Source organism: Hemiscyllium ocellatum, chromosome 33 (assembly GCF_020745735.1).
Source record: "Hemiscyllium ocellatum isolate sHemOce1 chromosome 33, sHemOce1.pat.X.cur, whole genome shotgun sequence".
Taxonomy (NCBI): domain Eukaryota; kingdom Metazoa; phylum Chordata; class Chondrichthyes; order Orectolobiformes; family Hemiscylliidae; genus Hemiscyllium; species Hemiscyllium ocellatum.
The window spans coordinates 6,315,198-6,334,238 of record NC_083433.1 but is presented as its reverse complement, the minus strand read 5'-3'; the positions used below and the strand labels follow the sequence as shown (position 1 = coordinate 6,334,238).

Below are 19,041 nucleotides of genomic sequence, written 5' to 3'. Positions count from 1 at the left end.
AGGGTGAGAGGAGAAAAGATTTAAAAGGGACCTGAGAGGCAACCTTTTCACACAGAGGATGGTTTGTATGTGGAATGAATTGCTAGAGGAAACTGTGGATGTAAGTACTGTTGCAATATTTAAAAGATATTTGGACAGTTACATGAATAGGAAAGGGAGATGAGAGAATTTATTTGGAGGGAAATGGGCCAAATGCTGGCAAGCAGGACTACTTTAAGTTGGGAAATGTGGTCAGCATGGACGAGTTGACCTGAAGGGTTTGTTTCTGTACGGTGGAATTTCAACCAGGACTGTGCAGTCAATGCACTATCTCATTCTTGCCTGAATTGTATTATATGTACTCATGCGATGAGTGTTGTAGGCTCAGTTGTGTCATGACTTGTCTGCATCTGAATTCCAACATTGCGTACCAGAATGGTTAATGGTTAAGTCTCTACAAGGGAGATGGGGGAGAAGTGGCCAACTTCACAGGACCAATAGCCTACTGTGCAGGACAGAACCAGGCATTGCTTGTTCTGCTGATAAAGGCTGTTAAAAGGCTGCCTGATCACCGTGGTTATTAAAGTTACTAAATTAAAAACAGCCAGGAGGACAGTGAAACTGATGTATTGTATCTATACGACCCTTGGATGGATGGTCTCAGAGTCAAGGTTAGAGTGGTGTTGGAAAAGCACACCACGTCAGGTAGCATCCGAGGAGCAGGAAAATTTATGTTTCGGGCAAAAGCCCTTCATCAGGAATGACATTACCTGAAATGTCGATTTTGCTGCTCCTCGGATGCTGCCTGATCTGCTGTGCTTTTCCAGCACCACTCTAATCTTGACTCTGACCTCCAGCATCTGCAATCCTCACTTTTGCCTGGATGATCTCAGAGTCATGAGGGTCCTGGTCAGGATACTAACTTTCAGAAGAAAACATACACATGTTTGAAGACCATTGGCAGCATAATCTATGAACAACCATCACTGAAGCAGGACCCATTGAGCTGGAAGTTCAGGGAAGGGGGACAGATCCCCCTCAGTTACTGTAACTATCCCTCATCACCGTGGATAATACCACATCGGAGTCTGAGGCAGCTTTGTGTTGTAATTTTATGACATGATGCTGCAGTGTTAAATTGACTGAGTGACAAATACAGACCTAGATTGCATTCACAATCGAGACTGTAATCACTGTGTTGGCTGGTGTTGATCCAGAGTGGACAATGGGCAACACCAGCATTTATTGCCTATCCCTAACTGCCCTTCAGAAGGTGTGTCTAACTGAGCAGCTTTCAAAACCACTTTAGGAACAATTAGGAAACATCCCATGGGCCTGGAATCACCAATAGGGAAGGTTAGACAAGCCAAGCAGATTTCCTCTTCAAAAGGCATTTGCTCCAACTGCGTTTTTCACAACAATCGATAATTTCCTGCTTACAGTATGGAAATGGTTCAAGGCACCTTTGTGTGCTACAGCCACAGTGATGCACAGAACCTGCGCAGTAGCCCCAGTCATTGGAGTTAGTAATTGTATTGTACAGGCTGGGAGAAAAGGTTCTTCTGCCAGATACCAAGGGGGTGGCATTTAATGTGGTGATGGATAAATACAGAATGGAGAAAAGGAGCAGAAGGAATTGTTGATTAAGTAAGCGGCAGATGGTTCATTTGTGCCTTAAAGATATCTGGAGCTGTGGGGATGGTCTCTGTGTTGTTTAATATCCATGCAATTCAATAGATCAATGAGACCAATTCCCTTCCAACTGGCTGTATCTGTATCATTTCAAAGAGATTAATGAAGTAAAGAAGTGAGAAGTGATGATGTTGAATTAATATTGAACTAACCATAATCTAAATAAATCGAGAACCAATTTCTAGGTCAAAAGGCAGTGTGGAGGTTCAAGTCTAAATAAACACAGTTTCACTTTGAGGACTCAGGTTGCACCAGTGCACTGGAACACAATCACTGGAATTGTCAACATTAAGATCTGATTTAGCACTGAACCTTGTGTCCAATCTCCACTTACTTGCACCTTGTATCCTGCAACTTACAAACAGGGGTCAGAATAGGCAAGAAATGCAAGCAGCTGGAGACCATTCAGCCCATCAAGCCTGCTCCATCATTTAGCATGATCATGACTGATCTCAGGCTTCAATTCCACATTCCCACCCAATTCCCCCAAATCGCTTCAATCCCAGTCAGTGACGATCCCCAGTTTCACACATCTGTTAATGTCATCTACAATACTATGATTCATGAGAGTCACAAGTAATTGCAACAAAACGTCAGGGAGATATTCTACCTTATCAAGCTACTGAGAGATGATTAAAAGCATTTACAGTGACTGGTCCTATTTACAGAATACTCCAACAACATTGTGCATGGTCTGGTTTTATTGATTAAATTTTTTGAATTACATGCGATGGCAGTGAGTGCTTCATCACTATTGAAGGGTTAGGGATTTCTCACAGAATGAACATCCCAATTTTACACAGTGCTCAAACAACTGGTATTGAGAAAACTATGTAAGAATGAAAGCAGGTGAGTTGGAAGATTACCAATTGCCAGTTTAGAAGGTGTGCTCAGAGTGGGGTCCTGCAGGTCAGCTGAGTTCCACGGTGCTAAGTTGTTGAGTTACCACTTGACCTTGTACTTCAGAAATGGAGCAGCTCCAGATCCCAGGAAATCACTAGAGGAGGTGGGGGAGAAAAGAGAGTAGAGTCTGGACGTACCGAGATTTTCAAATGCCTTGGCCAGGTTCCATGGTTGGGGGAGGGGAGGGGAGGTAAACAACTTGAAGGTCTGTTGCTGTGTCACCATTTTGATTGCTGAAAAAGGACACATTTTTCTCAATGCTTTGTGTCTTGCACTCAAAAGGATCATTTGCAAGAAATACTAATTCACAAGTAAAACCAATATTTATACTGCATGAGAGGAGAGTACTAATTGGTTGACAAGAGGACACCTATTGGTAGAGCGGTTTCCATGGAGAATGTGCGAGTTAATGATGACTGACAGTTAACTGTCAGCCTCTGTTTAAATTTTGGACCAGGCAGCTTGCATCTGATTGGTTTCTGAGAAATGAATCAGTAAAGATTTGTCACCTATTTTGGTTGAAAATTCAGACAGAGCCTGGCAGTTAGCTGCCAATCACATTAAATAGTGCATTCTCCATAGCAACACCTCGTTCCATTGCAATTAATTGTCAAGTAATTAGGATTCTCCTCTTGTTGAGGTTTGCCCTTTAAATTGGTATTTTTGCAAACTGTGAATGAAAGATGAAAAGGTTTGTTGAGGAAGTCTTCATCAGTGTTCAATTTCTATGCTACAAAAAACAATTTTGATTTAATTTGACATATAGTAGGAGAGGATGACAAGGGATGGGCAGAATCATTTAGGAGCCACCAGCTGGCAATCATGTCCTTGTGAACAGGTCAGGTTGTGAGGGAGCAGCTGCATGCAGACATCTTCATTTTGGGGAAGTCCAGAACTAGAGGCCATGGGTTTAAGGTGAGAGGTGAAAGATTTAAAAGGGACCTAAGGGGCAACTTTTTCATGTAGAGACTGGTGTGTGTATGGAATGAGGAAGTGGTGGAGGCTGGTACAACTACAGCATTTAAAAGGCATCTGGATGGGTATATTAATAGGAAGGGTTCAGAGGGAAATGGGCTAAGTGCTGGCAAATGGGACTAGATTAATTTAGGATCTCTGGTCAGCATGGACGAGTCGGACCGAAGGGTCTGCTTCCGTGCTGTACAGCTCTATGAGTGGTAGAGACTCTCGGAGGGCCATACGACCTCTTCCTGTTCCAAACCCATCTGTGACCTTTGGAAAAATTTCTTCTAGTGAGTTATTACCCTAGTCAAAGTCAGGAACTTGTTACTCTGCTGCCTAGTTATTCAATGAAAGGAGTTGTACACATTGGCAATCCAGCAATGATAGCTGCTAAACTAAATTGGCAAACAGTGAGGAGTTTTCTAATGGGTATCAAACGACAGAGAATTCTAGAACCAGACAATGTCTTCAGGCTCTGGAGAATTTTTTGAGAAATAGATGCTGTCAATGAGTTGGAGGGTGTGAGGAGTCTGGTGTTGCATGGTCTACTCTCCCCCCAAAGTGTGCTTGTTGAACAGGTATTCAGCCATGCCATTCTGAGGGGCACCTAAACGATGCAGGTTAGTGACGTGGTCACCAAGTTTCTTGATGGTCTTGACTTGCTTCTCCAAGTAATGGGTCTCCAGAAAGTTAGACAACTGGAAGAGAATGAGATATAACCACTTTTTACTATGCATGAAACATCGACTGCTTTTGAAGGTTAAAGCAAATCTAGTGTATCAGGCAAGGACAAGTTGTACGACTTTGTTTACTGTCCCCTATTTTGAGCAAAGGGGAACGTGAGCAAAAGAACAGGAATTATTCACCTGACTCTGTTCCCCACCTGACAATAAGATCACGATGAGCTTCTACATAAGTCCACTTTCCCATCTTAGAATCAAACAATACAGAAGAGGCCTTTCAGCCCATTACAGGAAAATACACTGCCACCTACTCGAGTCCCATTTTCTCCCACCAGGCCCATTGCCTTGAATGTTGGAACACTTCAAGTGCTCATCCAAACACTGTTTTTTAAAAGGTTGTGAGATTTCCTGCCTCAACTCCTCTCCCAGGCAGCGCATTACTGACCTTCACCACACTCTAGATTAAAAAAAGGTTTTCCTTAAATCCCCCTCTAAAGCTCCTGCCTTTCACTTTAAAATTATGCCCCCCACATTATTGACCCTTCATCTAAAGGAAACAGCTGTTTTCCATCCATCCTGTCCATGTTATTGATAAACGAACGCACCTCTATCAACCACAACCACAACCTTCTGCCTCCAAAGAAAACAACCCAAGCTTATCCAGCCTCTCTTCATCGCTGACATGCTGCATCTCAGACAACATCCTGTTGAATCTCCTCTGCACCCCCTTTAGTCTAGTCTATAGTGAAGTGACCAGAACTGCACACAGTACTCCAGCTGTGGCCGAACCAAAGTTCTGTACAGCTCCAACATGACTTTCCAGATATTAACAGCAATGCAATGGTTGATAAAGGCAAGCATCCTTTATGTCTCCTCAACTAACCTCTTACTGTGACCCTATAATCCATGGCTCTGGACTCTCCAGTCAGGGGAACAGCCTCTCTGTATCTGCCCTATCAAACTCTCTAGGAACTCTATAAGTTTCAATAGACTTGTCTCTCATTTTTCTAACTCCAAATAACATAATCACTTTCTAATCAATCTCTACAGGCCCATTCTATTCATTTGTAGGTTCACAGGAGTGTAGAAAACAGGAGCAGAAGTAGGCCATTCAGCCCCTCTGTTCCTCCATCAACTAAACCATGGCTAATCTTCTACCTCAACACCATTTATCTCACTTGATATTTTAAAGATTCTTAGATTTATAGAACTCCGCTGGCTTGACTCTACAGCCCTCTGGTTGAGAGAATTCCACCACTCTGCAAATGGAGAAATTCATATCTTGTCAGTCCTAAATGTCCTTTTAGTCTGGGGCTGTGTCTCCTGATTCTAGATCACCGTCCTCCAGCCACAGGAAACATCCTTCCTGTTCATACCCTCACGAGACCTGGAAGAACACTGCTTTCTTCGATGAGATCACCTTTCGTTCTTCAGAACTGGAGATCATCATAGAATCCCTACAGAGTGGAAATAGGCCATTTCGCCTTACAAGTCCACATTGACCCTCCGAAGAGTATCCCACCCAGACCCATTCCCCTACATTTACCCCTGACTAATGAACCTAACCTATATATCCCTGAACACTATGGGCAATGTAGTATGGCAAATTCACCTAACATGTACATCTTTGGACTGTGGGAGGAAACCTGAGCACCCAGAGGAAACCCACCCTGACATGGGAATAATGAGCAAACTCCACACAGTCGCCCGAGGCTGAAATCGAACCCGGGTTCCTGGCGCTGAGAGGCAGCAGTGCTAACCACTGAGCCACCACATAGGAAGCATGGGCTCCTCAAGCTGTCCTCATGCAATAATCCTGCCACCTCCGGGATTATTAACCACTGGCATCCACCAAAACATATCCTCCTTCCAAAAACTGAGTGATTTCAAACATCATTGTCACCACTAAAGGGGCCATGATTGGCAAGTCTGCAAGTAACTCTAAATCTCTTTGTCTGAAAGGATTGAGTTGACATATCTGAATGGAGCAGCAAGCCAAAGAGAGTGGAAGGGCTTCAAGCATTCAGTTAAAAAGAGACGTGACAGCACTTGTAGTTACGAAAGCTTCTGAGCCTGTAGGAGCAGCCAAACTTGTCACAAATAGTGAGGCCTTTCCAAATGGCACACTTGCAGCATTTCTATTTCCTGACCATCCATGTTAACACGGTTTTCAGAGACCGTTACAATATCAATATTATGCAAAAAAAATTCAATCTCTCTCCACCAACACATTACAAGTTGAATTCCAACAACCCAACAAACTTAGGTTATATTTCTTTTACTGAATACGTACATGAGGGTCACTTTTATCCTTCGAGAGTTTGTACAGCTCCAGCAGGCTTTGGTTAATGTTCTTCTCCAACTGCAGAGCACACTGCATTGCCTGCAGACCACTGTCCCAGTCATCTTGTTCTGGTCTCTAGAGAGAAAAGTTAGTGATAATCAGGACAAACAAAGAACGCATAGGGAATCCCTGGAATCTAACTATCCAGTTATTCTTCACAACATCAATTCCTGGGATGAAAGGACTGTCTTATGAGGAAACCATAAGCTGTTTGGACCAGTGCACATTGGAGTTTAGAAGAATGAGAGGTGATTTTATTGAAAGAAGCATCACAAAATAAATTGGACAGGGTGAGTGCTGAAAGTATGTCTTACAGACCAGGCCAGACCCCCTCAAAATATTTCAAGAAGGTAGCCTAGACCCTAATGTTTTCTTATTTTAAAGGCAGGTGTATAGTGGATATTTGATGCAGCTGGTCAAACCACTCGGCATTAAGTGAAACAGAATTTGTTTAAACATTACAGTTGAAACACGAACAAAAGAAAATAGAATTTAGAACGACTTAACTATTTGAAAACTTATTTCTGGATCAGTGGTGCTGGAAGAGCACAGCAGTTCAGGCAGCATCCAACGAGCAGCAAAATCGACATTTCGGACAAAAGCCCTTCATTAACCACTAGATACAACAACCTAACCAATGAGCTGATCTGTAACCTCCCATAACCACACCCCTTGGTAAAAGGTAAACTCAAACACAGGTTCTTACAGGCAAGAGAGATTTCAGAGAGAAAAGTCAGGCAGGGATCATCTGCTGAAACATTGAACCTTTTTTGCACTGTGGTAATTTCTGCTACAACTACCAGCGGGTTCTCTGCTACAACTAAACCAAACTAGAAAAAACCTGAACCGGGAGTACTGGCCACTCCCCTGCCACTGTTAAAGTAGACATATCGGCACCTCTGCCTTTATGACCCCTCTTGAAAAAAACCAAGGACAAAATAATTTTCTTAAAGTGATGGCATTGTCACAGATGTCTCGCCTTGTACGGGAGTTCTCTATCCCAAAGAGCAATGAAGACAGGGTCATTCAATACATTCAAGGCTGAGTTAGATTTTTAATTATAACCGTCAAGGAATATAGGGAGTGGGTAGGAGTTAAGACCAGGATCACATCAGTCCAGACTTTATTGAATAGCAGAGCAGGCTCAAGGGTCTTAATAACCTACTCTTGCTCCTGTTTCTCGTGTCAGAATCTTACACAATTTTCCAGCAAGCTTTTTGATGGGCAGTAAGTTTGCAGAGAGTGAGACAATGGGCAGTAACATGGGAGTGAAGGCTTTTTGGTTAAGCAAAGATATTAAGGAATATGGGCCAAAGCTGCAAGATGGAGTTAGGCCACAGATCAACTATGCTGTCATTAGATGGCAGAATAGGGTCTAAATGGCCTATTCTTGTTCCTACCTTCCTTTCTCACTTTGTTGTTAATTGGACACAAACATCTCATGTAGCACATGCACTAAGGGGATGCCGAGTTAATGTGGAGCTTTGGGTTGAAATATAACAGAGAATGAGGCTATGAGAAACAACACAGGGCTACTGCTAAAGCAACATGTTAATGTCCTAATCTCAGAAGAGCATTCCATCTGCCCCTATGTGATAATTCCTTCTCAGAATGATGGAGTAATGAATAGAGAATGGATTTGTTCAAGAATTCTTCCAGAGCTGAATGTAAAACAGCATGAGTTATACAATCATAGAGTCATAGAGTTATACAGCACAGAAACAGACCCTTCAGCCTAACTCATTCATGCCAATCTGATGTCCTAACCTAATCTAGTCCCATTTGCCAGAACTTGGCCCATATCCCTCAAAACCCTTCCTATTCACGTACCCACCCAGATACTTTTAAATGTTGTCATTGTACAACCTCCACCGCTTCCTCCGGCAGCTCATTCTATCCATGCACCACCCTCTGCGTGAAAATGTTGCCCTTTAGGTTCCTTTTAAATCTTGCCATTCTCACTTTAAACAAATGCCCTCTCGTTCTGGACTCCCCACCCAGGGAAAGGACCATATCTATTTACCCTATCCATGCACCCCATGATTTTATAAACCTCTTTAAGGTCACCCCTCAACCTCCGACGGCCCAGGGAAAACAGCCTCAGCCTATTCAGCCCCTCCCTATAGCTCAAACCCTCCAAAACTGGCAACATCCTTGTAAATCTTTTCTGAATATCTTTACTATAGCAGGGAGACCAGAACTGAATGCAGTTTTCCAAAACTAGCCGAACCAATGTCCTGTACAATCACAACATGATGTCAATAGCTAGTTTGTTTTGGACCCTTTGAAACAAGTGAATGGATTCACTCTTTACCTTTAGTAGTGCAGATCTTGATTGTTTCTTTTTCCAGCAACATTTTGTCGAAGCTACTGTTACAGAACCATACAGTCATACAGCATAGAAACAAACCCTTTGGTCTAACTAGTCCACATCAACCGTGTTCCTAAACTAAACTAATCTCGCCTGTCAGCATTTGATCTATATTCCTCCAAACCTTTCCTAATCATTAACCTGTCCAAATGTCTTTTAATTACTGTAACTGTACCTACATTCACCACTTCCTGTGGCAGTTCATTTCACACACTAACCACTCTGTATAAAAAAGTTGCTCCTCATGTTCTTTTTAAACCTTTCCCCTCTCTCACCTTAAAAATATGCCACCCCTCCCACCCACCCAGTTTTGAACTCCCCTAAAGCAGGGAAAAGACCTTTGTTATTCACCTTATCTATACCCCTCTTGATTTTATAAACCTCTACAAGGTTACCCTTCAGCCTCCTACACTCCAGTAAAAAAATCCAAGCCTACTTTATAACTCAAACCTTCCATCCCTGGCAACATCCTGATTAGTCTTTTCTCAACCGTCCCCAATTTAATAGACATTAAGTTTGCAACATTTGGTATATAACAAATCTGTTCCTATTGGTTGCTTTCGACAGGCTAACCTTGATATCTTGCAGGGCGATGTGACCTCCTCGTTGATTCTGGAATTTCATCAGATTCTCCGCTTGCTCACGTTCCTTGTCTGACTGCTTCTTGAAGAACTTCACAAAGTTGCTCAGGGCAATAGATCCTTGGTCAAAGTAATAGGACTGCAGAACAGAGGACAGGATGGGGTGAAATGAAAGGAAAATCAATTTAACGGGTTTCCAAAGTGTGATTATCTGTTTGCCAGCATGGGAAAGATACGGAGGGATTCTATTTTATTCATTCTTAGGGTACGCATGTCACTAAGAATGGCCAGTATTTTTTGCCTGTCCCTAATTGCCCCTTGAGAAAGTGGTGGTGAGCTGTCTTTTTGAACCACTACAGTCCATGTGGTGTTAAGGAGAATTAAACACATTGTTGTGAGGCTGGAGTCACCTATAAGCCAATCCATGAAGAAATAGCAGATTTCTTCCTCCTGAGAGGCAGGAGTGAACCAGATGGTTCAATAATTTCAGTTTGATGGTCATTAATACTTAGAATAGCATTTTAGCTTGGATTTATTCATCAATTGAAGTCAATCTGTGATAGTACTTGAAGTCATTGAATCATACAGTATAGAAGAGGCCCTTCAGCCCATCAAGTCTGTACTGTCAAAAATATATTGCTATCTTATTACCCTGTTCCCAGTTTATCTTGGCCTGATTCTCACATCCCAGACCATTGAGTCAGGTCTTTGGATTCTTAGTCCTGCAACATTAGCACTACACACATGAAAAAAACCCACCATTTCAACTGGGACAACACATCTATCCTGGGACAGACTAAGCAAAGACATGTCAGAGAATCCTAGAGGCCTGGCACTCCAACCACAACGCCATAAACAAACACATAGATCTAGATACCATCTATCAACCCCTCAGAAAACGAACAGGAAATGACATAACCACAAACCCCAGGAACCCCATCCAGGACAAACATAAATAGAAATCAGGAGACAACAGCTTCGCTTCACTTGGAGGTCGCCACTGATGATGTTACCGAGCCAGATAATGAAATGCCTGGATATCAAACCTACAGCTCAACGAGCAAACTTACACCCTAAACCTCAACCTGAGCTACAAACCTTCACAAACCTTACACATTACCACTACGCTACCATCCCCTTTGTTCTAATGCAGCTTCTAATCCTTATCTTAGAATCATACAATCATCAAATTATATAGTACTGAAGATGTCCTTCAACCCATTGAGTCTGTACTGTCAAAAATAGACTAAATCTGAACTCATTCCACTTTCTAGCACTTGGCCCACAGCCTTTAATGTTGTGACGCTTCAAATGCTCATCCAAGAACTGTTTTAAAGGTTCAGGCTTCCCACCTCAATTACCCTCTGGGCAGTACATTCCAGACCTCCTCCTACCCCCACCTCCCAACCCCCACCACCCTCTGGGTGGGAAAAGAATTCCTCCATTTTTTATTATCATTGAGTCAAGTGGTTTTTGCATTAGGCATCAGCAGAAGGAAAGTCTAGATTAGAGTGGTGCTGGAAAAGCACAGCAGGTCAGGCAGCATCCGAGGAGCAGGGAGCCTCCATAGTGGAGAGATAAAGGGGGGGGGAGCTGGGGAGAAGGTAGCAAAGAGTACAATGGGGGTGGGGATGGAGGTGATAGGTCAGAGAGGAAGGTGGAGGAAGGTAGCAAAGAGTACAATGGGTGGATGGGGGTTGGGATGAAGGTAATAGGTCAGAGGGGAGGGTGGAGCAGACAGGTGGGAAGGAAGATTGGCAGGTAGGACAGGTCATGAGGATGGTGCTGAGATGGAAGGTTGGAACTGGGTAAGGTGGTGGGAGAGAGGGGAAATGAGGAAACTGTGAAGTCCACATTGATGCCCTGGGGTTGAAGTGTTCCGAGGCAGAAGATGAAGCGTTCTTCCTCCAGGCGTCGGGTGGTGAGGGAGTGGCAGTGGAGCTGTTTCCCTCAGATTGTGACATAATTGAGAAAAAAAGTCTCTTTAGAATCAGGATTTTGTCAGTCGCGTCCCAGTTTTAATGGCCAGTTGGTTATTATCACATATTGGAAGAGAAATGCCTCAGCTCCCTTCAATTTACTGAGGCTTATAATCTGTTATCATTTTGTCAGAATCAATCCATTATTTTCATTGTACTAATACGTGCTCGTCCCTATTCACTGGTTTGGGAAATCATGCGATAAACATATGTCCGATTTCATTATTTACAAGGCATTTTCATTCAGCTGTCATACCAACAGTCATTAATGAAGCTTAAAAATCAGTCTTCAGTTTGCTTATTGACATTTGAAACTTTGGAGGTGATTTCAGCTGCTTTGGGTAGGTCAATAATGAAGGCTGAGGCAGAAATTGCTGGAGAAACTCAGCAGGTCTGGCTGTAGAGAGAAAGCAGGGTTATCGTTTCAGCTCTTATAGAATCATAGAGATTTACAGCACGGCAGCACAGCCTTCAGTCCAACCCATCAATGCCGACCAGATATCCCAACCTAATCTAGTTCCAATTGGTCCATATTCCCTCTAAACCCTTCCTATTCATATATGCATTCAGAGATCTCCAGCAATTTCTGTTTTTATTTCAGTTTTCCTGCTTTGTTTTAGTAAAGGCTAAGAGAGGGTTCCCAAATGTCAAGTTCTCAGGTGCCCCAGGCTTTTTTAGTCAAGTTAGATCGGACACATACAATATTCTTAAAGCGATTTCACATTGAAGACAGTGTTAAACTGCACACCTGAGAATACAGTCTTAGCTCGTTAAAGATTCCTAATGATTGGAAGTTGTACTCCCAGAAATTATTGAATTGAATTAGTTTTATTGTCACATGGACTCAAATGAGTACAATTAAAGTGCTGCATTACTTAGGTATAAAAGTACAGATACTTAAAGTCAAATTCTTAGAAAGTACAATTGTAGGTGTTTAGGATAGTGAAGAAGGCGCTTGGTATGCTTGACTTTATTGGTCAGTGAATTGAGTATCCGAGTTGGGAGGTAAAGTTGTGGCTCTACAGGACATTGGTTAGGCTGTTTTTGGAATATAGCATACAATTCTGGTCTCCTTCCTATCTGAAAGATGTTGTGAAAGTTGAAAAGGTTCAGAAAAGACTTACAAAGATGTTGCCAGAGTTGGAGGGTTTGAGCTATGGCAAAGGCTGAACAGGCTGGGGCTATTTTCCCTGGAGTGTCGGAAGCTGAGGGATGACCTTATAGAGGTTTATAAAGTCATGAGGAGCATGGATAGGGTAAATAGCCAAAGTCTTTTTCCAGAGTAGGTGAGTCCAAAACTGGAGAGTATAGGTTTAAGGTGAAAGAGGAAAGATTTAAAAGGGACCTGAGGGGCAGCGTTTTCACGCAGAGGGTGGTGCATGTGTGGAATGAGCTGCCAGAGGAAGTGGTGGAGGCTGGTACATTTACAGCATTTAAAAGGCATCTGGATGGGTATGTGAATAGGTAAGGTTTTAGAGATATGAGCCAAATGCTGGTAAATAGGACTAGGTTAATTTAGGATAATTGGTCAGCATGGACGAGTTGGACTGAAGAGTCTGTTCCCGTGCTGTACATCTCTATGACTTTGAAAAAAATTAGGAAAGTAAAGGAATAGTTCAGCATTATAGTTCATAGGAATAAATTAGAAAAATAAAGAAATAAAAATTTTAGAGCATCAGTCTTTCCGACTCCATCCATGCCCACACCTAGTCTCATCTTCTTCATCTTAGACATATAGCAGTACAACAAAAGGTCAATAAACTCAGTCGTTTCATGCAACAGACTGGGGGAAGGAACTATTTTCCATACTTAAGCTAAGGAAAAATATCAAAAAATTGTTTTCTGTTCAAGTTACCACTGATCCTTCAAGGGGAGGGTACAGATTGAAAAGACCAACATGAATTCCTGACAGGTTTGGAATTTGCTTTAGATTCAAAACTCACCATGGAGAGGTAAACGTACGAGGCGTAGAGTTCCATGTTGATCATGCGATTGACAGCACTCTCACAGTCCTTGTGATAATTCAGGCGGATATTATGGTCCATGCTGAACCGGTCTTTAAAACAGGGTCAAATCCTCAGAGCTGGTATTGACTCAGGAACAGCTGCTCCAGGCATTCAGAGTCAACATCTGAAAATACGTCGCAGGTGCCCCCGAATTTATATTATTGCTCAGGCACAGCCCACTCTCCCTTCAAGTTGCTACATGCTTATTGAGTGACAGATCTTCCAACTAATCAAGCAGCTCAGGTGTGAACAGCAGGGAGTGGCGGTGAGATGGCCTGAGATTTGGGAAGGATTGACAAATCGGCTCGGTGGCTTTCTGACTTTGTCCTGGTGGTTTCGTCCGCATCAGGAAGGCTCTGACAGGTGAATCTTCAGAGCTTTCCCTCTGAAAGGATGTTTCCTCATGTGCGGCAATCTGGAACGAGAGGTCAACAGTTCTGGAATAAATCTGCCAATTTAAAGCAGAGATGAGAAGAAGTTTATTTCAAAGGGTCATGAATCCGTGGAATTCACTCCCCCAGAGTGCGCAGTGGGTGCCGAGACACTGAGTAAATTTAAGGAGGAGATAGACAGATTTTTAATTAGTAACGGGTTGAAAGGTTATGGACAGCAGGAAAGTGGAGTTAAGGCTGAGATTAGATCAGCTATGATTATATCAATCGCAGCACAAGGTCAAGGGGCTGAATGGCCTTATCCTATTCCCAGTTCTTACATTTTTATTTGTATCATATTAGGTGAGGAATGATTTTTGTTGAAATCAGCAGGGAAACAGAAACATTTTGTGTGTGACAGTCTTCTGTCAGTTATCCTAACAAAGGTGTTGATCCGTTTTTTTTAAATTTCTCTCTCTCTCTCTCTCTCTGTCTATCCCAATGGGTTCACTCATCCTAAAATTTCCTCTAATATTTGATGTTGGTGATCTTAGAGTCATAGGGTTGTACAGCACGGAAACAGAGCCTGCGGTCCAACTCGTCTATGCCAACCAGATATCTTAAACTAATCCAGTTCTATTTGCCTGCATTTGGCTCATATTCCTCTAAACCTTTCCTATTCATGTACCCATCCAGATGTCTTTTAAATATTGTAATTATACCAGCCTCCATCACTTCCTCTGGCAGCTCATTCCATACATGCACCACCTCTACGTGAAAACGTTGCCCTTTGTGTCCCTTTTAATTTTTTCTCCTCTCACCTTAAACCTATACCCTCTAGATCTAGACTCCCCCACCCCAGGGAAGCAACTTTGTCAATTTACCCTATCCGTGCCCCTCATGATTTTATAAACCTCTATAACGTTACCCCTCAGCCTTCAACGCTCCAGGGAAAACAGCTCCAGCCTATTCAGCCTCTCCCCATGGCTCAAATCCTCCAACCCTGGCAACATCCTTGTAATCTTTTCCAAACCCTTCAAGTTTCACCACATCCTTCTGATATGGGGGAGACCAGAAATGTATGCAGTATTCTAAAAGTGACCTAACCATTATCCCATACAGCTGCATCATGACCTCCCAACTCCTATATTCAGTGCACTGACTAATAAAAGAAAGCATACCAAACACCTTCTTCACTCTCCTGTCTTCCTGCAACTCCGCTTTCAAGGAACTTATTAAAGTATAAAAGGTCCTGAAATCACATGATCAGCTGGAGACTCAAAGGAGGTTTCTCCATGTCTGAGAGATTGGAATGAGGGGACACAGTTTAAAAATACAGGGTCTCCCCATTAAGACAGAAATGAGAAGAACGTTTTTCTCTCAAGAGAGTCTTGAGTCTGTAGAATTTTCTTCCCCAGATGAGGTGGAAAAGGAGTCATAGAGGTCTACAGCATGGAAATAGGCCCTTCAGCCCAACTTGTCCATGCTGCCCAGTTTTCACGTTAAATTAGTCCCATTCACCTGTATTTTTTCCATATCCTTGCACACCCATCCCATCCATGTATCTGTCTAAATGTTTCTTAAATGACTAAATTGCACTCACTTCAACCACTACACCTGGCAGCCCATTCCAGACACTCGCCACTCTCTGTGTGAAATGTTTTTAAGGAGATAGTTAGATTCATGACTAACAAGGATTTCGGGGTGTAGTAAGGTGGGGTGGTGGGTGTTGCAAAGGGAGCAATGTGAAGTCGAGGCCACAGTCAGACCAGCCATGGTCATGGTGAATGCTGGAGCAGGCTTGAAGGGCCGGGTGGCCTACTCCCACTCATCATTTGTAAGTTCATTGTTGAATAGTTAGCTGCTCTGATCAGGAGTGAACTGCCTGGATCAGGTTCTGCAGATGCTGGAGACTCACAATGAAAATAATGGAGAAACTCAGTAGGTCTGGCATCTTCTGTGGAGGGAGAAACAAAGTTAATTTTTGAGTCCTGTATGATTTTTCTTTGGAACCCAGCACATGTATGACTCCATTCTGAAGAACAGTCATAGTGGTCTGGAAACATTATCCCTCTCTCCAGGGATGCTGCTGGAGCCACTGAGCTTCTCCAGCACTCTCTGTTCTCAATCAAAATGGGAACTGGATCATTATCTAAAGAGGAAACTTTGTGGGGAAGGAGTGGCACTAGAGTGAATTAAATTAAATTCATATAATTTCTAATCAAATTAAATTCAAGAGACAACTAAACCATTATTTATAAAGGGACAATGTGTTGGGAAGAATGATACAAAGTGAGATGCTCAGAGAATCAGCGCAGAGTCGAGAGTATGGTGCTGGAAAAGCACAGCAGGTCAGGCAGCATCTGAGGAGCAGGAGAATAGACGTTTTGGGCATAAGTCCTTCATCAGGATTCCTGACAAAAGGGCTTATGCCCAAAATGTTGACTCTCCTCCTCCTCAGATGCTGCCTGACCTGCTGTGCTTTTCCAGCATCACACTCTCAACTCTGATCTCCAACATCTGCAGACCTCACTTTCTCCTAGAGAACAAACAAGATGGGCTGAATGGTCACTCCACAGCAATTCTTTCATTCTGTATAAGACATTGGACAATCAATGTACTGTATACTTTGGTCATACCTTCTATTTTCTGTTTTGCCTTTAAAACTCAACATTCTATCAAGTATAAGGTAAAGTCTCTATAGTATGACCAGACCATAGGGCTGCTCGGTCATTAGGCGGGGGTTTAACCTGAGGGTCACTACGTCTCAGACGAGGGGAGAAGTTGGGAAAGAGAGACCTTTAAGGTAACTTCAGCTGATGCAGTAATTGAACCCACAACGTGAGTATTACTCTGTTCGTAAACTAGCCAGCCAGCTAATGGACCCCTATCCTACGGTAGGAACACTCACTCTGTTAAATCAGGGAGAATCCAGTGGAATTGCACTGGGAAAGTACAAAAATAAATATCAGAATGCAATGCATTTTCAGTAATCTTTTTTGTCAAACTGAATTCAAAACTTTAATATACATAAAATTCTATTCTAATCAAGACAAGCTATTAATCTCCATGAGATTATATCATACATTGAATTAGACAATGGTTACTGTGTAGAAGGAAGCCACAATTCTTTTTATCCATTCTGGGATTCGGGTATTACTGGTCTATCTCTAATTGTCTCTTGAGAAAGTGGTTATAAGACACCTTCATGAACTGTTTCAGTCCTTAGGGTGTAGGGACCACCGTAGTTCTGTTAGAAAGGGAATTCCAGGGTTTTGATCCAGTGACACTTAAGGAACAACAATATATTTCCAAGTTGGAATGGTGAGTGGCTTGGAGGGGAACATTCAAGTAGTTGTGTTCATATATTTTTCTGCTGTCCTTGTCCTTCTAGATGGAGGAAGTCATGGGTTTAGCAAGAGATGTTGAAGGAGCCAAGTGAATTTCTGTAATGCATGTTGTAGATGGTACACACTTCGCTGGTGTTTTGAAGAAGGATAATGTCGGACTGGAAACGTTAACTCTGTTTCTCTCTTCCACAGATGCTACAGACCTGTGGAGGTTCTCTAGCACTTCCTGCTTTGAGTTGAGATCTCCCACATCTTCAATGGAGTCAGAATTTGTACAAGATAGAGAGAGGTCCTCCACTCCATTCTGTCTGCACACAGTCTTCAAACATCCACCCATTCTAAAATAGTTCTGAAGGAAGTTCTCTGGATCTGAAATGTTAATTCTGCTTTCTCTCTGCAGATACTGCCAGACCTGCAGGGTTTCTCCATGACTTACTGATTTTATTTCTGATTTCCAGCATGTATAGTAGTTTGTTTTTATATTATTGTTTTTCTGGTTCTGATCCGTCTTCTTAAAACAAACTGCAGAATCATGTATTCAGCACACAAGCAAACATAGGCATGCCAGTTCTGATCTGTTAGATCAAATCAACTAATCCCATCTTTTTCCAATAGTAACATAATATAAAAGCAAAATACTACACATGCTGGAGGTCAGAAATAAAATCAAAAATAGCTGGCAAAACTCAACATCTGTGGAGAGGTAAACAGTTAATGTAGCAAGTACAGTGTGACTCTTCGTTGGAAGATGGTGGTTTTTCAGCTGTTGATAGAGGCAGAGGAGAAGCAAGTGGAACAAATGGTGAGGGTGCCCAGAACAACAAACAAAGGGAGTGCCAATGGTGGTGAGGGAGTGATCGGGATGGTCATTAGATGTTAATGTTAGCTACGAAAAGGAGAAAATTAGTCCATACCACTTAGGGCAAAGTTGACGATTGACAATGTGCCTTAGGCACTTTACAGCCTCTAGGTCTTAACACTGAGCTCTTTATTAGGGTTGTGATAAAGGCCCCTGGAGAATCACTAATTAATCTCCACATGGAGCTCAGTGAGCATGTGTTTGTTGGGTAATAGGCAATGGTCTGTCCAGCTGGAACTCATTACCTGAGCCCTTCTAATGCAGACCCATGCCACACAGGTACTTTCCTGATGGTGGAGAAAAAAAATCAATAAAGTCTAGTCACAACGTGTCTTCGTTTACTAAGACAAAGAAAAATAAAAAGACAGGGAATGGGGCCCTCTTGTGTGCAGTGGTAGTATCCCTATCCTTGGACCATGATCAAGTCCCACTTGTGCCAGAGGTGTGTAATTACATCTTTGAACAGGCTGATAAGGTTAAATTAAAGTAAATCTATATGCTCATAATGAACTTTGCTTGTAAATACTCAATTGGATACACAGATGTTCTTACTGGTGGGGCCACAAAGTAAAGCACACCCATAAAAGCTCTTGTAGTATCCCTACCTTTGAGCCAGGAGGCCCGGCTTCAAGTTCGACATATCAAACAAATGAGATTTTTGTCATCCAGATTGCACCATTGCGGCCAGATCTGCTGAGATTTTACCACCAATTTCTGTTGTTGTGGGGAAGAGGAGAGTGGACGCCACATCCAAGATGGCGGAGCTTTGTGGCAACTCGAGGGCTTTCCATACCCAAGATGGCGGAGGCCCTGCCACATCCAAAATGGCGACCCGCCCCGATGCTGCTCAAGGGAGCGTCCACGTGACGCCCTCCCCCCTTCCCCACATGACGGTTGGAGCGCGCGCGCTCCCCAACCCCGCCATTTGCAGCCAATCAGTGGGAGCGGAGTCGGCGCGCGTGG

At 42.8% G+C, this 19,041-nt stretch overlaps 1 protein-coding gene across 1 annotated transcript; it reads right to left on the bottom strand.

The window, feature by feature from the left end:
* Positions 1 to 2,354: 2,354 nt before the first annotated feature.
* Positions 2,355 to 18,916, bottom strand: LOC132831504 (ferritin heavy chain-like). Its single transcript, XM_060849682.1, has 5 exons — positions 18,684 to 18,916; positions 13,436 to 13,913; positions 9,506 to 9,652; positions 6,511 to 6,636; positions 2,355 to 4,232 (listed from the first exon to the last, which is right to left on the bottom strand). The coding sequence occupies exons 2-5, from the start codon at positions 13,535 to 13,537 to the stop codon at positions 4,080 to 4,082; spliced, it is 528 nt and encodes a 175-aa protein (XP_060705665.1). The 5' UTR covers positions 13,538 to 13,913; positions 18,684 to 18,916; the 3' UTR covers positions 2,355 to 4,079.
* Between the last annotated feature and the right edge of the window lie 125 nt (positions 18,917 to 19,041).